The sequence below is a fragment of the Erinaceus europaeus genome, chromosome 14, assembly GCF_950295315.1.
Source record: "Erinaceus europaeus chromosome 14, mEriEur2.1, whole genome shotgun sequence".
Taxonomy (NCBI): Eukaryota; Metazoa; Chordata; class Mammalia; order Eulipotyphla; family Erinaceidae; genus Erinaceus; species Erinaceus europaeus.
This window is the reverse complement of record NC_080175.1, coordinates 15,800,621-15,824,089: the sequence shown is the minus strand read 5'-3', so window position 1 is coordinate 15,824,089 and position 23,469 is coordinate 15,800,621. Positions and strand designations below refer to the sequence as shown.

General features: G+C 40.7%; 1 protein-coding gene across 1 annotated transcript; it reads left to right on the top strand.

The window, feature by feature from the left end:
* Positions 1-21,547, top strand: TECTB (tectorin beta). The gene is made up of 10 exons (XM_007537761.2): positions 1-812; positions 2,081-2,271; positions 3,738-3,880; positions 3,987-4,059; positions 9,663-9,766; positions 9,886-9,969; positions 14,107-14,269; positions 16,787-16,859; positions 17,854-17,886; positions 21,340-21,547. Exons 1-10 carry the CDS (start codon positions 737-739, stop codon positions 21,387-21,389), a joined length of 990 nt encoding a protein of 329 aa, XP_007537823.1. The 5' UTR covers positions 1-736; the 3' UTR covers positions 21,390-21,547.
* Positions 21,548-23,469: the final 1,922 nt, after the last annotated feature.

The following is a 23,469-nucleotide window of genomic DNA, read 5'->3' as shown; positions in this document are numbered from 1 at the left end:
AGAAACAAAGCAAAGAAATAAGGCATTAAAAAAAGGAAAAGAGGAAATTGTCACCTATGTAAAAATTAATTTGCCGCCAATCAGTGTAATATTTTCTTATACAAAGAGAAAAGCATTCAATTCTTTATTCCAATCCTGGTTGAAGCAGATTTTTTTTTCCTGGCTTTGTTTTGTTTTATGTTGTGTTTTAAAAGGCTTTTCTAACACAGCTGAGCATAAGAAACTTGACTCAAGGGGCAGTAACTGAGCTTCCCATTGGATTATTGTGTGAGGTCCCCTTTAGTTCCCCCCCACACACAGTGGGTAATGTGTGTTCATTGTGAGTTATCAGGAGTCGGTTTCTTTTACAACCTTGGTCTATATAATGTGCAGCTAGCTCTGGGGCTGGAGATTTGGGGGAGCATCTGGAAGGCAACAGACAGTCTGGAGAGAATGAAACAGTGGGGAACATGAGCAACCGTACGTGTCATTGACACCCCCGTGGTATGAGGCCCATTCTTTGTCTCTCAGTATAGATAAGGAAACATGGTGGGGTGGGGTGGGGGATGTTGTATATTATAGATCTCTCTTGGAAATGTCTGCTAATTCTATAAGTGTTCCTTTGTTCTCCCCCTTAATGTTTAACTTCTCACTCATCTTCCTAACCTAGTATGATCAAACCTTGGGCCCCAGTAGGACCGTGAACATTAGGCCAACGTGGTTTGGCTACTAGGCAAAGACTGGGTTCTGAGAAGCAATGGTGATGAGGGCCTTTGTCCTGTTGGCTGTTTTTGTGGAAGCTTCTGCAAGATCATGCACTCCAAATAAAGCAGGTATGCACTAGTACTAGTATTTTCCTGAGAGGGCTGGCTCCGTGAAAAACACAGAGCTCTCAGCTTATCTTACTCTGAAAATGCATTACTATGTAGCCAAGTGTGAGCAATCACATGCTTCCAATGTCATACTTTCCTCCTAGGAAGTAAGAATGTGTTGGATAAAGCTAGACTTTTTGTTAAAAAAATTAGAGAATGCCAGATAGAAGACAGAATGCTGGGGAAATAGTATAATGGTTATGCAAAAAGACTTTCATGCCTGAGGCACCAAAGATCCCATGTTCAATCACCACTATAAGCCAGAGTTGAGCAGTGCTCTGGTTAAAAAAAAAAAAGTGGGGGATTTGGTAGGGGTGGTGGCGTACCTGGTTGAGTGTACTTGTTAGGATGCCCCGGGTCCCCACTTGCAGGGAGCAATGTTTTGCAAGTGGCAAAGCAGTGTTACAGGTGTTTCTCCGTCTCTCCTCTATCACTTCCTTCCCTCTCGATTTCTGGCTCTATATCCAATAAATAAAATAAAGATAATAAAAAAATCTTTTTAAATAAAAGAAAACAAATTTTAAAAGAAAGGAACAAAAAAAATGATTAAATAGATAGAAAATTCCCACTTGCCGGACCAGGTGGTGGTACACTTGGTTGAGCACACATGTTACAATGCACAAGGACCTGCGTTCAAGTCTCCAGCCCTCACCTGCAAGGAGAAAGCTTTCCAAGTGGTGAAGCAGTGCTGCAGGCATCTCTCTGTCTCTCTCCCTCTCTATCACCCTTTCCTTCTCAATTTCTGGCTGTTTCTAACCAATAAGTAAATAAAGATAATATTAACAAAACAAAAAAAAGGAAAATATCCACTTTTTAAACATTCTTTTTCTATTTTCTATTCAACTACTGAGTTTCTGTCCTATGCCACAAATTAGTGTTGTACATGAAGTGTTTATTTTTTAAATAGTAGTTGTGTGCTCATTTCAGTGGAATTTAAAAAAACTGTATTCAGTCTGGATTCAGTTATAGTCCCCTAAAAATAAGGCAATGTTTAAAAGTATATCAACTTTGAGTGTATATAAATACAGATATGGCCTAGATATGGAAAAAAAACTATAAAATTGGCACCTTAATGACTGTCATTTGAAGAGAATTTTCATCACAGATTGTGAAGAAAATGCTTTCAAGAAACTGCTTGCATGTATAAGTGTGTCTGGTACCCACTGCTCTCTTAGTAGACTAGTATGAGCATTATATCTGACTTCAACTCACGCATTTCCTCTTTTCAGATGTCATTCTTGTGTTTTGTTATCCCAAAACCATCATCACCAAAATCCCTGAGTGTCCTTATGGATGGGAAGTGCATCAGCTAGCACTAGGAGGGCTATGTTACAATGGTGTCCATGAAGGAGGTTACTACCAATTTGTAATCCCAGATTTGTCTCCTAAAAACAAGTCCTACTGTGGCACTCAGTCCGAGGTAAGTCTGGGTCATACTGAGAGAATCACTAAGATAAAGTGATGGAGGACCAAGGATATGTCCACTGTCCTTGCTTAAAGAATTCAGAATTCATCCATATCCTTGCAAGAGCCAAGTTTGACTCATTTCCTGAAACATTGATGTGGTTTAAATTTTTCTTTGTAGCCTAGTTTATTATAGGTGACTCTTTAGATTTGAATTTTATTCACAATAAGGTATGATTGGCACCCACCATCTAGGATACCTTCTGTAAGTACAGAAAAGCTACTTCCCACCCCATTTCTCTCTGGGTTCTGAGTATGTGTTCACAGGCAATCCTTCTTCTGAATTAAATGGACGCAAAATCCTCTACTCAACTTTAAAGTGGTGATAAAGTACATTTATAAGGGTTAAGTATGAGTCGTTGACTGACATATTTGTGGTACCCAAAATGGAGCATAGGACCTCCTACATACAAGGCAGGAACTCTACCACTGAGCTACATCCAGACTGGAAAAGCAATTTAAAAGAAGTGATCAAATAGAACCAAGAGGTAGTACAGTGGTAAAATGTTAGATTTGCAGTCATGAGGTCTTGAATTTGATCCCTAATACTGCATATGCCAGACTGATGTTTGGGTCTTAGGAGATCTATGATATGTCATCAGAATTAAAAGGAACCTCAGACCTCTTGCAAAGCATCCTTACATGATAAATTGGGACTTTCCAATAAAATCACTAGTTCAAGGCCATAGAACCAATAAGGATGTAGTCATGAAGAGACGGTCTTCAAACCCTCCAGTTAATGTCTAGCACTCCTTGACTACAGAAGATTATAAATTAATGAGGCTTCAAGAAATGAAGACAAAGAGTTCCTAGGATCACCTTCTCTCCCTAAAGTCCCTACAAAGATGTAGTGATTTAGTGGGAAGAGTCAAGGGCTTAATTAAAAATTCTTTCTGTGAGTATCCTGGTAAAGTGAATTGGAAATTAACTGTGTGGTTCTGGGTAGCTCACTTCTTCTGTCTCTATCACTTCAGAGTCCAAGAATTCAAAGGAAAGAATATCAAAAATAGTGCTCAGGATTGAAAGAAGAGAAAAAAATAGTAACATTCTAGAAATGGGAGATATACAAGGGCTTTCACTTAAGATTACTTGGACAGGGGAAGTAGATAAAAAGTTGATAATGAAAAAAAAGTTGATAATGGTAGAGATTTCTCAACTGATTCTTTTTGTCCACTGCATTCATATATTTATTTAATTTTTATAACTGAACATAGATTCTCTTAAACAACCTCAGTGGATTATGATTCTTGACAAAAAAATAATACAGGTAAAGGGACTGTGTGTTCTTGTCGATGGTACATACTTGAGTTTCCTCATTGGCTGCTTCTTTTCTCTGAGCCATTCTTAAATATGTTTCTCAGAACCCTCACTCCCATCCTGGGAGTCCCAGGCCAGCCTAACTCATTTCTTTCTTTTCTCCAGTACAAGCCCCCCATTTACTACTTCTACAGCCACATTGTGTCCAATGACAGCACAGTGATTGTCAAGAATCAGCCAGTCAACTATTCCTTTTCTTGCACCTACCACTCCACCTACTTGGTGAACCAGGCTGCCTTCGACCAGAGGTAAGTAGCTCTGCTGAGTGAGGGATTGGTTGCCTTACGTGTGTTCTGCAGTCCCTGTCAATCAGACATGTTTCAGTCCTTATGCAAAATTCTCTCCCCTTTTCAGAGTGGCCACCGTTCATGTGAAGAATGGGAGCATGGGCACATTTGAAAGCCAATTATCTCTCAACTTCTATACTGTAAGTGGTCTCAGGCTCTCATTACCACGCTTTGGGTTTCTTAGAAAACAATGGGTTACTTCCCTAGGATTCACTCTTTCACAAGCTCTCTGCAGAACCCCTTTCTTGAAATTCAAGTTCAGATGTAAGCTGTGGTCTAGCTTTAAACCTCCTTAATTACCAAATGCATCTGATGAAAAGACTGCATGGAAGATGTGAAAGGTGCTTCAGAGTTGAAAGATTAAGTTCCCATTTTACAGATGAGAAAATTGAGGCAAGAGAAATCCTGTGAGTTGCTAAAAGTTAAGAGGCAGTAAGTAGTCAACGTCTAACTCTTAACCAAGGGGTTAGATAGCATAATGATGTTATGCAAAGAGACTCTCATGCCTGAAGCTCCAAAGTCATCCTAGGTTCAATCCACCGTACCATCATAAGCCTGAGCTAAGCAGTGCTCTGGTAAAGTAAATAAATAAATAAATAGATGAATAATAAATAAATAACTCTTAACGGATATTGGTTTCTACTAAAACACACTAGAGGGGCTGGGTAGTGGTGCACCTGGTTGAGCAACATGTTACAGTGCGAAAGGACCTGGGTTTGAGCCCCTGGCCCCCACCTGCAGGGGGAAAGCTTTGTGAGTGGTGAAGCAGGGCTGCAGGTCTCTCTCTCTCTCTCTCTCTCTTTTTCTCTCTCTCTCTCCTCCTTCACTCTCAATTTCTGGCTGTTTCTACCCAATAAATAAAGATAATAATAATTTTTTAAAGCCCACTAGAAGACTAGGGAGTGTGGTTGAAGTTGACTTCCACTACCTTGTTATTTGATCTCTGGTGCCCTTCAGTTTGTGGGCTTCCTCACTGTCTAATTTGGGTATCCTGTCTCTGTTTGCATTAAAGGTAAAGGTCAATTTGCTTCTCTCAAAATAAAGTGCCCAGGAGAAACCAAATATGTAGTGGTCTTAGTCTAGCTGCCCTCCTATTTAGAAAAGGTCCTTTGCTTTATAAAGCCAGTTGGTTCCCACTGAGGAGCTGTGTACATAGTGATGCTAACTCATTTGATTAGAGGAAGACACGGACAGAAATAGGAACCTTTGTGTAGGACATGAGACGTGAAAGTAGTCCTTAGAGGTCATCATGTCTGATGTACTCACTTTGCAAAAGGAACAACTACATTTCTTGGACCGCCACTTCCCAGGAGCTCTTTGAACTTGCTTTACTGGCTAACAAGAGGCTATTAATTTTGATGAACTGAGAAAGTGAAATCTTGAAGGGATCCCAGCATAGCTCAGTCTGTTTTATAGGTGAGGATCTGAAGCCCAGAGGGAGAAAATGATCCAACCTTGACATTTGAGACACACGACCTTAACTATAAGAGAGAATGAAGCTTAAAGTTTCATTACCTTCATTAGCACCAGCCCCTTTTAAGACCCTATATCTAATTTTATACCCTCAATTTGGGGTTTTTTTTTTTAAAGATGACTCTCTAAATGAAATAAACTCTAAGGTTCCCCACACACACACACACAAAATAAGGTATCTACCCCTGGCCACATACCACTAGTGGTTAAATACTGAAAAAAGGAAACCCACTTGGACCTTTGACCTATAATCAGGAGAGGTTAACACAATTTAGGCCTTCATGGTGGTAAAACCACTGCAAATACAGAACAGATTGTCCAAAAAGAAAAATAGTCTTTGTGCATTGGACCTTAAAATAACAACTGTCTTTACCATTGAGCTCTTGTTGAGAAGTGCATGGTTGTTGTTTTAACCAGACTAATATGTAGATATAGGTTTGATGTTGTGAGATATTATGACAATTGACAGTGGGAAGGCATGAGTATTAGCAAAAGTCATCAGGAAAATTGAGGTCAGTTTCAGATATAAATGGACAATCTTAAAACATTTTTAGGAAAAGTCCCATTAAATGAAAGGGGCATATCGTCAGCATAAACCGGCTTTCCTCTGAACTAGAGAGACAATAAGATACTTTCCTGAACTGTTCTGGAAATAAGGCAAAGTTTCCCCGGGGGCCCAACTAAACCCTTAAAGAACAAATAGACCCCAGCAAAGAGAGACTCTAAAGTTACAACAGAAGCCTTTGTGCTGGTTAATATTCTCACCATGGACTTTGTTTCCTATGCCTGATCCATGCCGTTGGTATTTTCCTTCTCCCCTCATCCACTCTGAGAGCATTCTTGTGTGTTTCTGAAGCAACAGATCCCTGCATATATTTCCATCAAATTACCCGAGAAAGAGCTGTGCCCTAGATTGCACAATGGGATCAATGCACTGCTAATTGCTTAGGATGCCAGCAGCTCCAGATACTGGGCTCCCAAACCATCAGCTCTAGTCAGCAGGATTCTCTCTCTTCCTCCTCTGACTCACTCACTCCTGCCAATGGCCCATGGTATATCGTAGCAAAAAGTTCTTTTGACTCACAGCCCAAAGCAAAGGAAGGTAGCTTGCAGAAACATCCTGAGCTGTGTTTAAGAAAATTGCCTTTATCATCAGATTTGAAACCAGGTTCTACCATTTACTAGTTGTGTGACAATGGGCAAGTTAGCTAACCTCTCTGGACCTCCATATATGCATTCGTTAAGTGGGAAGAATAACAGCTTTACTACTATATGTTTGTTACAAGGATCAAATGAAATGGTCCCTATGAAGCACTCAGCACTATGCGTGGTACTGGGTAAATGCCTGAGAAATTAGTCATTCTCTGAGTGAATATTTTGACCTATTTAAGGTATAAGCTGAGCATTCCTAGCTCTAGCACTGCTGCCTTTATAGGAATGGACATCACTTCTATCAGTCAAAACAGTGTCAGTTATTCCACTTCATTAAATAGAGACAGATGAAAAGGTTGAAAATGAAACCAGTGTAAGCAATAGAGACTCATATCATAGACTTTCTAAAATAAGAAGAAAACTAAAAGGTGACTGATTGGTGTTTCCACTCAAAGCCGAAACCCCCTTGCTAGATGGCATTAAGTGTGGACTCTCCATCCCTTCCAAGGATAATGATAAATTGGGCCATCCCAAATCAGGTTATCATATCAGATCTGATATCCTGAAGTCTCTTTCTTGCCCAGTGGTCTATTTATATCTTCTGAAATGACAGTAATCTGGTAATATTGTCAACAAAGCTTTAGCTTCCTGATACTTAGTCTCCCCAATAAAACTTCTTTCTACAATAAGAGGTCCAGTCATCATTGTAGTCCTGCTGTTTGAGTAAGAATCACTTAGACAGTGCTCCCATCAAAAAAGTAAGACCCAGAATTTAAGTGTTATAGATCATAGACCTGAATCAGACCAATGAAGACATACCTACGAGGTTCTAGGAAACCCCAGGAACATATTCTAGGATATTCACTTTGGGGGATGTTTTCTTTCACCACGATCTCATTGCCAGTTTATGAGCAAAAGCAGTTTCTAGGTCTTTCTCATATAAACTGCTGTTAAATAAGACATGCCCATCTAAACTCATATCACTGGCTAGTTGTGACTCTACATTTTGGTGAGGTGAGGCAGGACTTTCCAAAGTCCTCTTCTATGTTGTCCAATGAACAAGACATCTGTCTAGTATTTCATGTTCTCAGAGATGCCAGAACAAGCTGCACAGCAAATAGCCCTTCAGTTTTCATGCTATAAATACAAGAAGATGAAATTAGTGCCATCATTCTCTCATGAGTACTGAGACTACTAAAGGTGTTTTGTTTCAGAAATTCAGTTAACGGTGCAGATTCTGTTCTCCACTTTGTAACAGAGTCAGGCAGGTTCCTCTGATACAGATATTCTTCCAGAATTCTAATATTCTTCTGGCTGGTTCCTGGAGTATGGAACTTGACTGAGTTGAAGATAACATTGAGGTCTGCAGATTACATCCCACATGTGGAAATGATTCCTTGACATATGACGAATCAGAGAAATTAACAAGGAACATTAAAAACCATTGTGAATCTGTCATTTTAACCCACATATTACATAATTAAACCACTTATGATTAAAAGCAGTACTATTTAACTATCTCAACCACATAAATGGTGCACAGGGGTAACTGATTGAAGAAAATCTGACTTCTAAGTGATTAAGCCAGGGAGTCCCAGAAGGGCCTGCAGTGAATAAACAGGTGCCAGAGGCATCTCAGCAAACTCTCTGAATTTGAGTTTGGGGAGGTTAAAATTTAAGTAGATATCTTTGCTGCCACCAGCTTCTTATTGCAATTCTGTAAATTTCTAAGTTCATAAAACTCAACCTTTTAACTAGCATCATGATCTAAGCTCTATATTTCTATTACATAAAATCATTATAATTTTTGTAAAGCAGGTAAATGCAGAAATCATTCCCATTTCACAGAGGGTAGGAAGTTGAAACCTAAATGGCTGACTTGTACATAGTGTGTGTCCTAAGTGATGTGAGCCAGAAGTAGCCTAGAATCCTTTCCTTAGCCCATCATGATACTTGTGTCTTTAGAAGCTAAACATAAAGATTAGTTACAAGTAGTTAGTTTGAGTAGACCCAAAACCCAAAGAATGGAGAAATCAACCAGTTTGGGGTAAGTCAGTTGGAAACACTTCTATTAATTCTAATAACTCACCTAAAATGGCCTTCAGAAGATGCCAGGTGAAGGTCAGGGATGAGCACTGCCTCTCCTATACTCAAGTCGTGGTAATGCCTCCTTGCCTATTGCACTTAGACTTGAAGCCACTATTTTCCAAATCCACTCTGATAATGTCTATAGCTTCATTTCCTGGTTTTCGCCAGCCCCTAACTCTATCTCCCCACTTTCTTCTCTGCTCGTCCATGCTCAGCCTCACAAGCTTCCTTGTTGCCTTTCCAACCGCCCTCCACCAGGAGACTTTTCCTTAAATGTCCAGTTTTTCCTGCATGACCTCTTTCCTTGAGCCCCCTCTGAAAACCTATCTTACATGAGGCCTCCCCAAACACTGATTTATAATCACTACCTACTGTTTCTTACATACCCATCTGCCGTATCCAGCTCAACATTTTTCTGTATACTATGCTCCATTCTAACATTCTATTTACTCTACTCCCCTAGTGCCTATTTACTTTACTCCCCACTAGAATACCAGGTGGTTGGAGACAGATCTTTGCTTGACTCACAGCCTAACCTGACATAGGCTCTACTCCACTTGGCACATAGTAAGTGATCAGTAAGTTGTTGGTGTTGTCACTGTTGTTAACTGTACTGGGAATCTGATCATGAACATTGCAGTCCAGGCTGGAATCTGCAAATAGAGAGGAGCAAGGTCAATGAGATGGTAAGTGTTTGGCCACCGTATCCTCAGATGAGTCAGTAAAACATAGTGCTTCATCATCCCTGGACTCCATTTTTCTCCCATTGACCAAATGTTGTTTCTTATTGATATAGATGAGATAGACAGTGTGTTTCCCTGTGACAAGAAAATCCAGATTCATGATGTCCTCATCCCTTCTAAGACAGCCCCATCATCATAGGAGGTACAGCCTCTCTGTACCTGGAGGGTTTCCCTATAATCTCACATGCCTGTACCTTTGCCCTGCTCCATTCCATCTTGCCTGCTCCTGTCAGACCCAACTGCTCAGTCTGAGTGTTATAATACCCAGTGTCAATTTTCTTTCAAAGAATGCCAAGTTCTCCACAAAGAAAGAAGCACCTTTTGTCCTGGAGACATCTGAAATTGGTTCAGACCTGTTTGCAGGAGTAGAAGCCAAAGGGTTAAGCATTAGGTGAGTACATGTCCTCTGTGTTTTTATTTGAAAACACAAATAGAAAATATCAGCCAAGAGACTTGTTCCTAGGTATATGGCGCTCTGGCTCAAAGTGGTGTATTTTGTTTTATTTTCAGGTTTAAGGTGGTTTTGAACAGCTGTTGGGCCACACCCTCGGCTGACTTCATGTATCCCTTGCAGTGGCAGCTGGTCAATAAGGGGTAGGTGATGGGTGCCCCTGAGGGTTGAGAAGTAGGGGCAGGTAAATCCAGGGCTGCTCTGGTTTAGCATAGCATGGAAGGAAGGGGGAGTCACATCACTGATACCATCTTCTGGACTGAGTAGTGGTTCTAGAAAACATTTACAGGTGTTTGAGGTACCAGGTATTTCTCTAAGAGCTTCATTATATATAAGCCTTATAACAAGTATTACTGTCATCATGCCCATTTTCTTTTATTTCCCAAAGCACTGTTCAGCTCTGGTTTATGGTGGTGTGGGAGATTGAACCTGGAACACTGGAGCCTCAAGCATGAGAGTCTCTCTGCATAACCATTATGCCACCACCACACACACACACCCTGCCACCATCCCTATTGTCTAGATGAGAAAATTGAGCATAGGAGGAATTAATACCTAAAGGGTGTGTGTGTGTGTGTGTGTGTGTGTGTGTGTGTGTGTGTGTGTGTAGATAGTTAAAAGTCATGTAGATAGGAATGTGGTTCAAATTCGATCAGCCTGCCACAGAACTCCGGTGAAGACTAAATTATATAATCCATGTAAAAAGCTTAGAACATGATAATTTAGCTTATAGGATCAGCAGACTTAAATAAAATCACTTGCTAGTTTTAATCCTGTAGATAATAGTGAACTCTAAAATGTCTGAGCATAGGATTGAAATGTTGGACTTGCACCGCAGCAAAGTGATTCTAGAGGTCATACCCAGAAATGGTACATGGTAGTTGGGGGACCAGCCCAGAGACATGGCAACTGTCCACTCAAAGTTGATAAGACCTGAGCTAAGATTATAGCCAAGTGAATGCAAAGGTTGCCTAAGGGAGGGAGAAGGGATACAAATTTAGCCACCAGTTGGATATGTGGGGAGGAGCAGGAATGGCAGGGCAAGAAGTCTGAGGAATGTGTGACGAATATAGATCTGTATTGCTAAATCTGTGGCTTGTGAAGGTAAGGGATGGTTTGCAGTTGGCTGCTGGGGAAGTAGAGTATCTAGATAAGGGAGTTTGAATTCTCCTTGAGTTCAGCTGTCCAGAAGCATTAGAATTGTAGCTTCAAGAATTAGAGAACAAATTAAACTCGACCAGTGGCATGATACCAACCACACAATGAATATTCATCCCAGAAGGGGCCATTCTCCAAACCAAAGCAGACCAGTGTGTACAAGTCATTGCCAGAGCCTATGGGGTTAAATAAATATTGGGGTCAGGGACAAAGATGATTAGATAACAAAGGTGAAACTACTTTGAACCTTCACCTATTTATTTTTATTTAACAAACAACATTTACAGCATACCATATGTGTTCTATGAAGGGGCTTTGCAAATGGTAGCATCTTCCAATTTCATTACACCCCCTCTCTAGTAATGAGTATAATAATCAATATTTTATAGATGAGAAAACTGAGGCAGACACTGTTTTAAAGTCTAGATCCAGTACTGGGGCAGAGAATAAGGGGTACACACTTAAGCAGCATTAACTCCTGAAGGATATGGAGGAACCACACCTCAGCAACCCAACAAAGCCTCCTGCAGAAGTGAGGGACATTGTGTGAGTGTTTCCTACAGATCTATCATGGGATGATTCATTTAATGAAATCATTAAATGACTGCAGGGAGACACTGAAATAAATTCTAGACCAACAGGGAGCTGAAATTCCCATCAGGCATTGGAAGCCTCTCTAAAGCAGTGTATATACAAGATCAACGATCCTGAAAATGATTCTGTTACTCTACCCACTCATGGGAGATGTGTTAGAAGGCAGAAAAATTAGCCCTCTGATACTAGAACATAGGCATACCCTAGATGCTGTGTGCCCTCCATGTCAGAAGACCCCCTAGGGAATGCTAGGAATTTGCATTGACTTATAAGAAAGTATAGTCAACCTTAAAAAGCATTGATAGATTTCCAGGTCTTAGTTGAATGGGCTCCAGGAGGTTGGAGACTTAAGCACAAAGAACAGTACCTAGGGGGAAAGTAAAGAAGTCGTTCCCACAACCTTCCCAGACACTTTTGGTTCATACTAGATCCCTCTGGAAGAAAATTCAATGTTTACAAGTGCCTGGAGGGTTGGAGACATAACTTACCAGACAGAGCATATGTCTTGTCATAACTGTGACTCTGGTTGGAGCCCCCATTACCATGTGACAGGTTTAATAGAATGGGAGAGGCTATTTCTGGATGTCTCTCTGTCCCTCTATCTGAATGAAAAAAAACAGCCAAGAGGGTGAGAGGTCAGTAAATGCTGGAAGATCTAAATCTGTTTAAAAGAAGAAGAAGAAGAAGAAGAAGAAGAAGAAGAAGAAGAAGAAGAAGAAGAAGAAGAAGGAGAAGGAGAAGGAGAAGGAGAAGGAGAAGGAGAAGGAGAAGGAGGAGAAGGAGAAGGAGAAGGAGAAAAGGAAGGAAGGAAGGAAGGAAGGAAGGAAGGAAGGAAGGAAGAAGGAAAGAAAAGAAAAAGAAAGGAGAGAAAAGAAAAGAAACAGTGCCTGGAGAGATAAGACAACATAAATTATCAGGGATTTTCAATCTAAAGTTAGGAAGAAGACTTCTGTAGGAAGGTATGGAGTCCTCCCAGAGGCCGTCCCCCGACCCAGAGATATCTGTCAGAGAGGGTCCAGTTGTCCCAGAACTCACATAGAGCTCTGCCCAGGACTTGCCTTACCAGCCCTAACAACACTCTGCTTATGTTGTTTTTCATTGGCTGACACCAGGTCTCAGACACCCCAGCTGCAGGGAGCTATTTTAAGGGCTCAGCCTCTTGAGTTCAAGCAAGGATCTCAGGTTTATTGACTAAATTACCTTGCAAGAGTTTTGTTTCACATCTCGGAAAATGCCCACAGCTAAACAGCCTAGCTTCTGACCCCTGATACAGATAGAAGGTTTCACTCACTAACTCTCAGAGTTGACTTACCTTCTACACTCTAATTTGGTTTCCAATGCCTGGTTCTGATGGACTGGGATGAGGGAAGGAACATCATGGAGTCCCCTGGGGAGTAAGGACCACTCTCTGGGATATGTGAGCTGGATTACCAATAGAGTCATAGGAGTCCTTTGGAAGGAACATTAACATTGGAGTTCACAATGGTGCTGATCACAGGTCTTAAGCTTTTGGATGCAAATATCTTTTTTCCCACAGAAGAAAGATGAACCCTGTAACTTGTAGATGTCAGGTCTCCACATATTTATGGGCCTCACTTATTTCCTAATGTCAAGTGAGTCTGATCCCAACATCTAGTAGAATTTCACACACTTAAATAAGAAACCAGCACATCAGATGTATGAAAATAAGAAAGGATTTCATTTAGTTTCTCAATATCAACACCATTGCCATTTGGGGCTGGGTCATTCTCTGTTGTGTGGACTGCCCTGCTCACTATAGAACACTCCACAGTAGGGGCCAGGCAGTGGTGATCCCAGCTGAGCTCACACATTACCATGCTCCTACTCCCCACTTACAGGGTAAAAACTTTAGGAGAGGTGAAGCAGGTCTGCAGGTGTCTCTCTTTCTCTCTCCCTCTCTATTTCCTCCTCCCCACTCAATTTTTCTCTTTTCTATCAAGTAAAATAGAAAATGTTGAGAATACATTGCTTTCATTGACTGCAAGCAAAAGGAATTATGGGCCATATATGTAATTAGCATACAAGTGACATCATGAGTATATTACAGACATATATCATAGGATGTAATCTCCTGAGGGAGATTACAAGCATCTGGCAGAAGTTAGCCCTTTCACCCCTTTGGTTGATCCCCCTCCGACTATTGCAGTTCTTGCCTCATCTTCACCTGGGATCTATGTGTATTATAGCTGAACTCTGGTGCTCATGTTCTTGCCTCATGGCCAGACAGCTTTTCTATTGCCTGTTTCCCATCACAGTTTTTACATACCTAATTAACCTGCCACTTTTATAAACCCCAGCAAAAGCACCTTAGTAGTTTTTATCTTTTCTATATCTGGCGCCCTACGTGGGGCATAAACCCATGGCCCTGAGATTAAGTATCTTTACTATCTGAGCTATGTATATAAAAGACCAGAAAGTTACTATTGTGTCTGAATTTGTCTCTGCAGCCTGGTTGTAGTTCTTTTCTCTCTCCTTTACTTTGTTCCCTTTACCCATGTGTGTTCCAGATGCCCCACAGATGAAACAGTCCTTGTGCATGAAAATGGCAAGGATCACAGAGCCACTTTTCAATTCAATGCTTTCCGGTTCCAGAATATTCCCAAGCTCTCTAAGGTCTGGCTTCACTGTGAGACATTCATCTGTGACAGTGAGAAACTCTCCTGCCCAGTGGTAAGCTGCCTATCTGCTCAGTGTTACCCAAGGGAGCCCAGTATTTGACAAACTGTTTTGTTAGTTTGTTTTTTTTTTCAGCTGGAAAGCTGTAATCATATCAGTGTATATGTGTGCTGAGGGTGTTCTAAAGGAAAAGGCCCTAGGAGTAGAGGGCACTTGCCCTGCCACCAACAGGTCATATGTAACCTTAACCTCTGGAAACTGTTTTTTTTTTTTTCTCTCTCTCATTTATAAAGACGTAACAGTGATATGCAATGATGGCCCCTTTGCTTTTATCAGAGAACAAAATTAAACTAATAGCCTATATGCAAATACTTGAGTAAGAAAAAGTAAAATGGAAATTCAAAATCCAGTTTGTAGCAGTCAATTCTAGATGAAAATTTTACTCTTGATCGATCCACATAAGGGTCCATTTCTGTATAAGTACTGTGTGCTAACTGGAGCTCCAGAAGTGTCCATTTCTGGGACTTAAGGTGGGCCAGATATGTTGCAGAAATTCCTGATGACACCAGAGCTATAGTGACTGAGAGGAAGGGTCTAGAAGTGAGTCTCCAATATCTAGCCCTCTTTAGAGTAGCTCAAGTTGGGTATCAGTCCCCTACTCACTCACACATCCCACCAAGAAGCTGCTTATAGGATCAATCAACATGCAGAGTGAATGTAAGTAGAAAAGTGTCTTCTGAGGGGCCAGGCATACCTGGTTAAGTGCACAGACAACAGTGCAAAAAGACTCAGGTTCAAACCTCTGGTCCCTACTCAGGTTCAAGCCTCTGGTCCCTACCTAGAGGCTGAAAGCTTCACAATCGGTGAAGCAGTGCTGCAGGTGTGTATCTGTCTCTTTCCCTTTCTATCTCCATCTCCCCTTTTCAGGGTGTCTCTCTCCTTCTCCGGCAGGGTGGCCTCCAGGGGAAAGGTAACGGTCTGGTTCTTTCTCGCTCACAACAGGGATGACACGAAGTAAAAGACACCAGGGGACTCTTAGCGTGTCTAGAATCTGAGTGCTAGAATCCCAGAATCCTAGAGTCCGTTTATTATCAAAGTGGACATGAGTTAAATAGAAAAGCAATGAAGTTAATTATTGTTGAAATATGACAGAAATTACAGGTTTCTTAACAGTCAGCATGCCCCTAATGTAGGGGGTTGGTATGACAGGAATTGATGAGATACAAGACAGTTATTTTCCATGACACAAGCAACTTAATTATCCAAAGGTATTTGAGAGAAGCACAGGGGTTAAACCTGTAGGGTGAGACAGAAAGAAGATGGATATCAAAAGGCCATATAGTTTGGAATTTCTCTTGTCTGGGGTCTGAGGTGTGTGATGAAGTGTGTGATAAGGTGTGTTCTTCTGTGATCAGAAGGTGACTTTGAATAAGTGAATCTGTGGCTATGTGGCCTGCAGTTAATGGAGGGAAGTATTGGAGTTACTGTGGGCCTGAGAGTCAAGAAGGAAAGAACCAAGTCTGAGTTTCCCCCCCTATGCTCACCTCGGTTGAGAGAGACTTACCAAGAGGTTATCTTCTCAGACCTCCATCCAAAGATGGGGGTAGTTCTCCCTAAGCTCTATCAGGCTTACACATGTTCCCAACATCCCCTCTTAATTTCTCTGTCTCTATCCAATAATAAATAAATATGAATATATATTTTTAAAGTGTCTTCCAATTCCACTTGCTGTGGACCTGGCCCTTAGAGCAGTGAACTGAAAGCACAAGTGGAAAGTTGCAACTTAGATATTGCCAGAGAACTCACCAGGAACATAAATTCTCAGTCCCTTCTACCTAATTTGTACATTCTGCAAGTGGATCCAACAGTTAGTACATTCACAAGCTCTTTGGGTGACCTCAGACATGTAAGGTTTGAGAATCACAGTCTTAGATACCTGAAAGCATTCATTTCAACAAGTTACCTCTTCTGGTGTGTTTGGAGTAGGAGCCTCAGTTCAGAGTGGTCTAAAGAAGATACCAATCACCTCGTTTATAATAGCCAATAAGAAGTTAGACTCTCATCTGCAGTTCTATTCGTTCATTTGGTCAGAAAACCATCACATGTGATTACAGATAAAGGAGGGGAGCAGAGAAACATTTAAAGTCCATGAAGAGATCTTTTTGGTGCTTCATTTTCAAAAGGAAAAGGAAACAGACATAATGTTCATAACTCAAGTCACCACAGAAAGAACAATGGAACTATTTTTTTTTTAATGATGATACTTATCAAGAAAACCAGAGTCCATCTTTCCCATACCTAGGGACTCTCCCATCAGAAATTCTTCCAGGTTGAAGGTTTAACAAAGGAAAATAGTCTTTTTTTTACATTGGAGAAGGCATGGCACTAACTGTCTTAGAGAATAAGAGAAATGAATGTAACAAACATACCTCTGTTGACAGGGGAGTTTTGACTCCATCAAGCTGCTGACTGGCTTTGTTTTTATATTTCAATCTCCCATCTGTCTTTTCACCCCCCCCAACCCCCCAATAACTCCCTCTCCTCTCCCCTCTTCTTCTCCTGGGCATTCAGACATGTGACAAACAGAAGCGGCTTCTGCGGGACCAGACCGGAGGCGTCCTGGTGGTGGAGCTCTCCCTGCCCAGTAAGCCTCTCTGATTCCTCAGTACTTGAGTTCATACTGGGCTGAGTCTACAGGCATATCCAGGTGAAGAGTTGTTTCACTGAATTGCCAAACTAAAGTGCCTGAAGACACAACCCTCACCTGCTTCCCATGAGGGGAGGCGGGGAACTGAGAGTTTGTTAAGGACTGGGAAAAGCTCTTACTCTAGTGCCCCTAAGTAATTAGAAAGAGCTGAGCTTCCAGGCTGAGTGTACAGTCAGCTATTAACAGGGAAAACAAAATGTACTTGGAATATCCACTGATCAGGCATTAATGGACAAGCAGAGGCTGGTCCTGGCTGTGCCAGGTATTAGGGATTTAGAAGTAAGGGTGTGTATTATGTGTGCCCTGCCTCCAGAACTTCTCACCTAGCAAGGAGAGGGATGTCAGATGCTCAGGGAAAGGGGTGGAGGGACCAAGGACAAGGGGACTCAAACTAGTCCAGAGAGGGCTGGAGCTTTTGTTACTATATTTTGGCAGACAATTCCCAAACCTGAGAGCCAATACCAACTTGCCCCCTGATTTTTATGTGGTCTGCAAGCAAAGAACAGTTTTTAACTTTATATGTGGTGGTGGAGATCAAAAGAACAATATTACACAGTGCACAAAAAAAACACAAAAAAACATGGAATTCAAATTCCAATGTGTCTAAGGGAAGTGTTGTGGGAACACAGCTGTACTCTGTGATTCATGTGCTGTCTCCAGTAAAAGAGAAGGTTGCAATCCAGACCACATGACTTACACCAGAGATCCTTTACCATCTGACCCTTTCTAGAGAGTTTGCCGCCCCCTGACTTTAGATGAAAATGGTGTGAGATGAAGACTATGTGTAAGCTAGATCCTAAAGGCAGTGGCTTACTGAGGGGCTTAATGAGGGGAAGACACTCTCAGGCTTGGGTTTTAGAAGTAAAGCTTTGTGATTGCTTCCACCATCTTTTCACAAACCCTCTGCATTCTCTCTTCTTACTCACTACAGGCAGGGGATTCTCCGGTCTCTATAGCTTCTCAGGTAAGGAGATGCGTCTGAGCAATTCACCATGAGGGCTTTGAACAGGTCAATGGGAGTTTCTAAGGAAGCTAACGTATGGCCCTAACAAAGCCCTTAAGAACTAAAAATTATACTTTATTTGTTTTTAATATTTTATTAACTTTATCTTAATTAGAGAGAGCTACAGAAAGGGAAATAGGGAGTAAGAGAGACACCAGATTACTGCTCTGGTCTGGTTTGTGGTGGTGCTGGGGACTGAACCTAGGTTCTCAGAACCTCAGACATGAAAGTCTTTTGTATAACCACTGTGTACTCTCACCAGACCTGAAAGTTACACTTTAAAGCTCACCTGAGTGGAACTAAGGGGAATGGAGGAGAGTGGTCTGGAAAGGGATAAGGTAGGGTTGGCTCAGAGTAATCTGGATAAAAACAGAATGGGATTGAATTTCCCTACCCCCACTACCAAGTCATCACCAGATAGATTTGTTCAGGCTGTTGTATGTCAAAAGTGTGATTTTTTTTTGTTCTGAATAATGTAACTTAAAAAATTATTAGTGATCTAATAGTGTTTCATAAGATTATAAAATTACGAGGATAAGTTCTACACTGCACCTACCACCAAAATTCTGTGTTCCCCTTACACCCACATCACCATAGTTATCACAGAGTCTAAGAGATAATTTGCAATTAGCTCCTTTTTTTTACAAGTTCATGTATTTCAGTTTTTTACATTTCACCTGAGTGAAACCACCCAGTAGTTGTTTTTCACTTTCTAACTTTTGTCAATTATTAGTGATTTAATATTGATTTACAAAATTATCAGATAACAGGGGTATGATTCCACATCTTTCCCACCACCAGAGTTCTGTGTCCCCATTCCCTCCACTGGACACTGCAGTAATTCTCCCAGGATCACAGATATGGGTTGACTATTATTTTTTTATTTCTTTATTGGGGAATTACTATTTTACAGTCAACAATAAATACAATAGTTTATATATGTATGACATTTCTCCGTTTTCTACACAACAATACAACCCCCATTAGGTCCTCTGCCATCCTGGTCCACGACCTGAAGTCTCCCCACCAGACTATTATTTTTTAACTATAGATGATAACTGTAGATGATAAAGAGAAGATACATTTATATATATATATATAAATGTAGATACATATATATATTTATATATAAATATATATGTATTTATATATATATATATGTAGGTACATTTATATATATTTGCCCGTTTTTTCCCTATGAATCTGCCTTTCCTTCCTTTTTATTTATTTATCTTTGGTAGTACCTTTATATATTTATTTATTTACTTACTGAATTACTTACTTAGTTACTTACTTATTTGATGGAGACAGCCAGAAATTGAGAGGGAAGGGGGTGACAGAGAGGGAAAGAGACAGAGAGACACCTGCAACACTGCTTAACCACTCAAAGCTTTCCCTCTGCAGGTGGGGACTGGAGGCTTGAACCCAAGTCCTTGTGTATTGTAACATATGCACTCTACCAAGTGCACTACCACCCAGTCCCTCCTTCTCTTCCTATCTAAGTCACACTTACTACTTCTGAGTGTCCTTCCTTCTTCCTCGCCCCCCCCCCTTGTCTCTCCAAATTGGAGAGGCAATAATTCATCTTCAAAAACTTTAGTTCAGAGTCCTCTGGTAATCTTCCCCTAACATTTATCCCTCTGGGAGTATGGGCCAAAAAAAAAAAAAAAAAAAAAGGAATCTTGGGAGTCAGACGGTAGTGCAGCAGGTTAAGTGCACATGGCGCAAAGCGCAAAGACCGGTGTGAGGATTCCGGTTGGAGCCCCTGGCTCCCCGCCTGCAGGGGAGTCACCTCACAAGTGGTGAAGCAGGTCTGCAGGTGTCTATCTTTCTCTCCTCCTCTCTGTCTTCCCTTTCTCTCTCCATTTCTTTCTGTCCTATCCAGCAACAATGACATCAATAACAAGAGCAATAATAACTACAATAACAATAATAAAAAAAGAAATTTTTTAAAATTCCTTTTTTTATTTAACAGAGCACTGCTCAGCTCTGGCATATGGTGGTACCTGGGATTTTGAAGCCTCAGGAATGGGAGTCTCTTTACATAACCATTATGCTATCTCCCCCATCCCCAAAATTCTTTATGGGGTGCAGAAGGTGGGAATTCTGGCTTCTGTAATTGCTTCTCCACTGGAGATGGGCGTTGGCAGGTCAATCTATATGCCCAACATGTTTTTATCTTTCTCTAGGGAGGTAGGGCTCTGGAGAGATGTGGTTCTAGGACACATTGTTGAGTTCAGGAGTTCAATATACAATTGGATACTTTTTTTCTCTTTTTTTGCAAGTTCATGTATTTTAATTCTTTATAGTCCACCTATGGGTGAAACCATCCAGTAGTTGTCTTTCACCCACTAACTTTAAAAAAATGTATTAGTGTTTGAAACAGGAAACATAAAGTAGGAATAGAGCAGATAGGAATTTTAGGGTGGGTAGAAACTAGGAAGTCTATTTTAGGTATGTTCCTAGGGGCCTATGGTAATTTTTTCTGAAGCTGGATAATTAACCTGCAGGTGGACTAAAAATATTATCTGGGAAGATTAACCTCCTAATGATTAACACTTCCCTAAGCATAATCACCTGAAGTTCTGTGATTTTTAAAGCTCCATTCACTCAACAAACACTTCTGAGTCCCTGCTTTGACTCTGTCTGTCAAAACTGGAGTAACCTTGGGCAATACCTTTCCCTCTGGGCCCTAGTTTTCCTCTGTGAAGTTCGGCTAATAGCTACCCCTATCATTCATAGGTGTCACATGGGTTAAACATTACAACTAAGAACATCTAACTGTGCCCAGCACACAGCCAACATTTAGTGAAGATCAGACATAACTGCTGTGTCTCTGTTTCATATTCTTGTCTGGGCAATGTTGTGACTACCACTGTGATCAAAATGGCCAAGGTCCCTTCCCTTCCTGACATGTAAAGACTGGATGTGTGGAGAGCATTAGGGAATTTCTGAAGATGAAACATTGCTTCACAACACTATGCTATGCCACCAGCGGGCAATTCTGCATAGAGATGGTGAGAGGGAGCAAAACAGTTCTGCTTATTAGTTAATTCTGCTCTCATAGTTAGAGGAAATCACATAAGCTCCTCATTTAAGAGTCCAGTCCTACTTTCTTTCACTGAAGGAGGTTTTGCAAAGGAAGCCCAGTTGTTTAAAATATAACTACTCTGTTACACAATTTCAGTTTCTCATTTGTCAGAGATCCATAATCTAGGTTTCTCTGCTCTTAGCACCAATGGAAGGAGCTAGTGACACTTCTAAAGGACAAACAAACTGACTTTGCATTCAGGGCGCACAATTTGCCTAGGACTTTATGAAGACTTTCTTAATACCCTGGAGTTGACTCTTCGGTCAAGTTGGCCTTGCTTCTTGTAGAACTGTTTCTGTTTCCTTCCCTGTCCCCTTTTACAGATGCTGTTTATCACCTCATCATGATGCTGGGGATCTGTGCAGTGTTATAGGACAGAGCCCAGCAAGCAACTCCTCACTCCTCCTTGTGGGATGTCTCCTCTAGCAGTGACAAACCCTAATTTACTGAGCTGCCCAGAAGAGCAAACAGAAGACCGCATTGTTGGGGAGCAGAGACAAGTGCTTTGCCAAATATGTGTTCCAATGATTTCGGTGCATTTCAGTGACTGGTTTTCTTTGTTGCCCCACTTCCTCCTGTTACTTCTCGGATTCTGCAGCTGGCAATGGGAGTCACCCCTCCACTCACATTATGGCTGCAGTGGACTCCTGTGAAAGCTCTTCTAATTTTAAAAGACTAGCAGCCTCAGTCAGATTCAGCTGAACACGTTGAAGAGCATGGAGGGCAAAGTCACAGAGTCAGTGCTAGATGCAAGAATAGCCACATTTACCAAAAAGGGGTGTTTTGACTACCAATGCTTTATACCCCTACATAAGGACCAGAGTTGACCCATCAGGCAGGTGGTTTCAAGCTTTCAAACAATCATGTGAAAATCAGAATGGAATAGTTCCACTGAAACCTGAGTAAATGAAGGGAAACACAACTTTCCCCCCTTCCCCAGTGCTAACTAATGTGTTTTATTGTATTTTCTTAAATATGTATAAACATTATGTAGACATAAACTTACTGTATAGCTGCTATGCATATCTGAAGTCAAAAGAAAATTGCAAGTTCAATAGGAGTGAAGTTATCAAAATAGTTAAACACTAACATTCATTTGACATCATTGGTCTTACATGAAACTACAGTAGGTAACATGACTATGAGTAATTTCATGAAAAATTTTCTGAAACTTGTCAACTCAACCTTTCCTGATGGCAAAACTCAGTCTACAACGAAATTTGCATTGGTCCAGAATAATCTGAACTTACTTAACCTTTATATAAACATTCAAGCCAATATCTGTTTTTTTGTTTTGGTTTGTTTTGGATTGGGATTTTTGGTGTCTTTTGTTGGTTAGTTGGGTTTTTTTGTTTGTTTGTTTTTGTTTTGTTTTGTTTTGTTTTTATCTCATTAACTTGTTATTATTAGAATGGGACCAACAATGACTCAAAAACATAAATGCAAATATGGCCAACTCCATGGATCCAGCATCTTCTGATATTAATGTTTTACACTGTCAGCAAACTGACAGTAGAGTGAACCAATCCTGATATGAGGACTGGCAGTTTTTGAGAACTCAGCATGGACCCCAATTTGAGAACAGAAACTGGGATGTGGTAAGACAAGCCAGAGTTTTAAATTCTTTTCTTAGTCTTTTACAAATCTAATTAGTGATTTTCTAATTTGAAAAGTTGTCAGTTTGCATCTCTGCACTTTATGTTTTTGAGAAGTGTTGAGAGCTGTAGCTTGAAAGTTATTTTACAACTCTGCTAATGAGCTCAGAAAATAATCTAGTTCTCAGATCTCAGGAGACATGTAGTTTATGTTTGTTTAGCAATAAACTAGATTCAAGTGTTTCTGTGTAGTTAAACTGGTCTCCAGACTGGTGGTTCAACCTGTTTGGGATCTCTTCTTTCTGCAAATGGAGAATTTTCATAGTCATAAAGGACAGAAGATGTATTTTATTTGTTCTAGTAAAAAAAAAAAATCCTAAATAATATACTCACAGCCATAATCATAAAACCTTGGCTAACAAAGTAAACCAATATTGAATTAGTTTTGCTTTGTTTTCTCATAATGTTTAATAATCGTGTATCTCTACCTGGTGCTATGGAATAAATAAAGTGCCTTTAAAAATGACTGTGGCTTTCAATGTTAATATATCATGTTGAGAGCCAATCCTTCAACTCTCCCAGAGGGTACTACAGCTAGAGCTCATTAGACTCACACATAAACCACAGATTTTCAATCACTCCAGCCTAAATTTACATTTCAAAGATGTCAATATTAGGCCTCCAATGCAGAGAAGTAAAGCCACCCCCATGTGTCTAACATTTGGAAGGGGAGTCCTTTTGATCATCACCCCTATCTTTAAAGCCCTAATGTCCACCCCAGAGACTAGCTAGATGCCATTCTCACCTAAAGTTAACCAGCTGCCCCATGATAATTGGTTGCCCTTCGTGTCTCATAAC

Bases quoted from the DNA above. Each gene is read 5' to 3' on its own strand.
- TECTB (XM_007537761.2), top strand. From the start codon at position 737: ATGGTGATGAGGGCCTTTGTCCTGTTGGCTGTTTTTGTGGAAGCTTCT. The intron at 4,060-9,662 runs GTAAGTGGTCTC...TTTCTTTCAAAG, and splicing joins TATCTCTCAACTTCTATACT to AATGCCAAGTTCTCCACAAA. The intron at 16,860-17,853 runs GTAAGCCTCTCT...TACTCACTACAG, and splicing joins GGTGGAGCTCTCCCTGCCCA to GCAGGGGATTCTCCGGTCTC.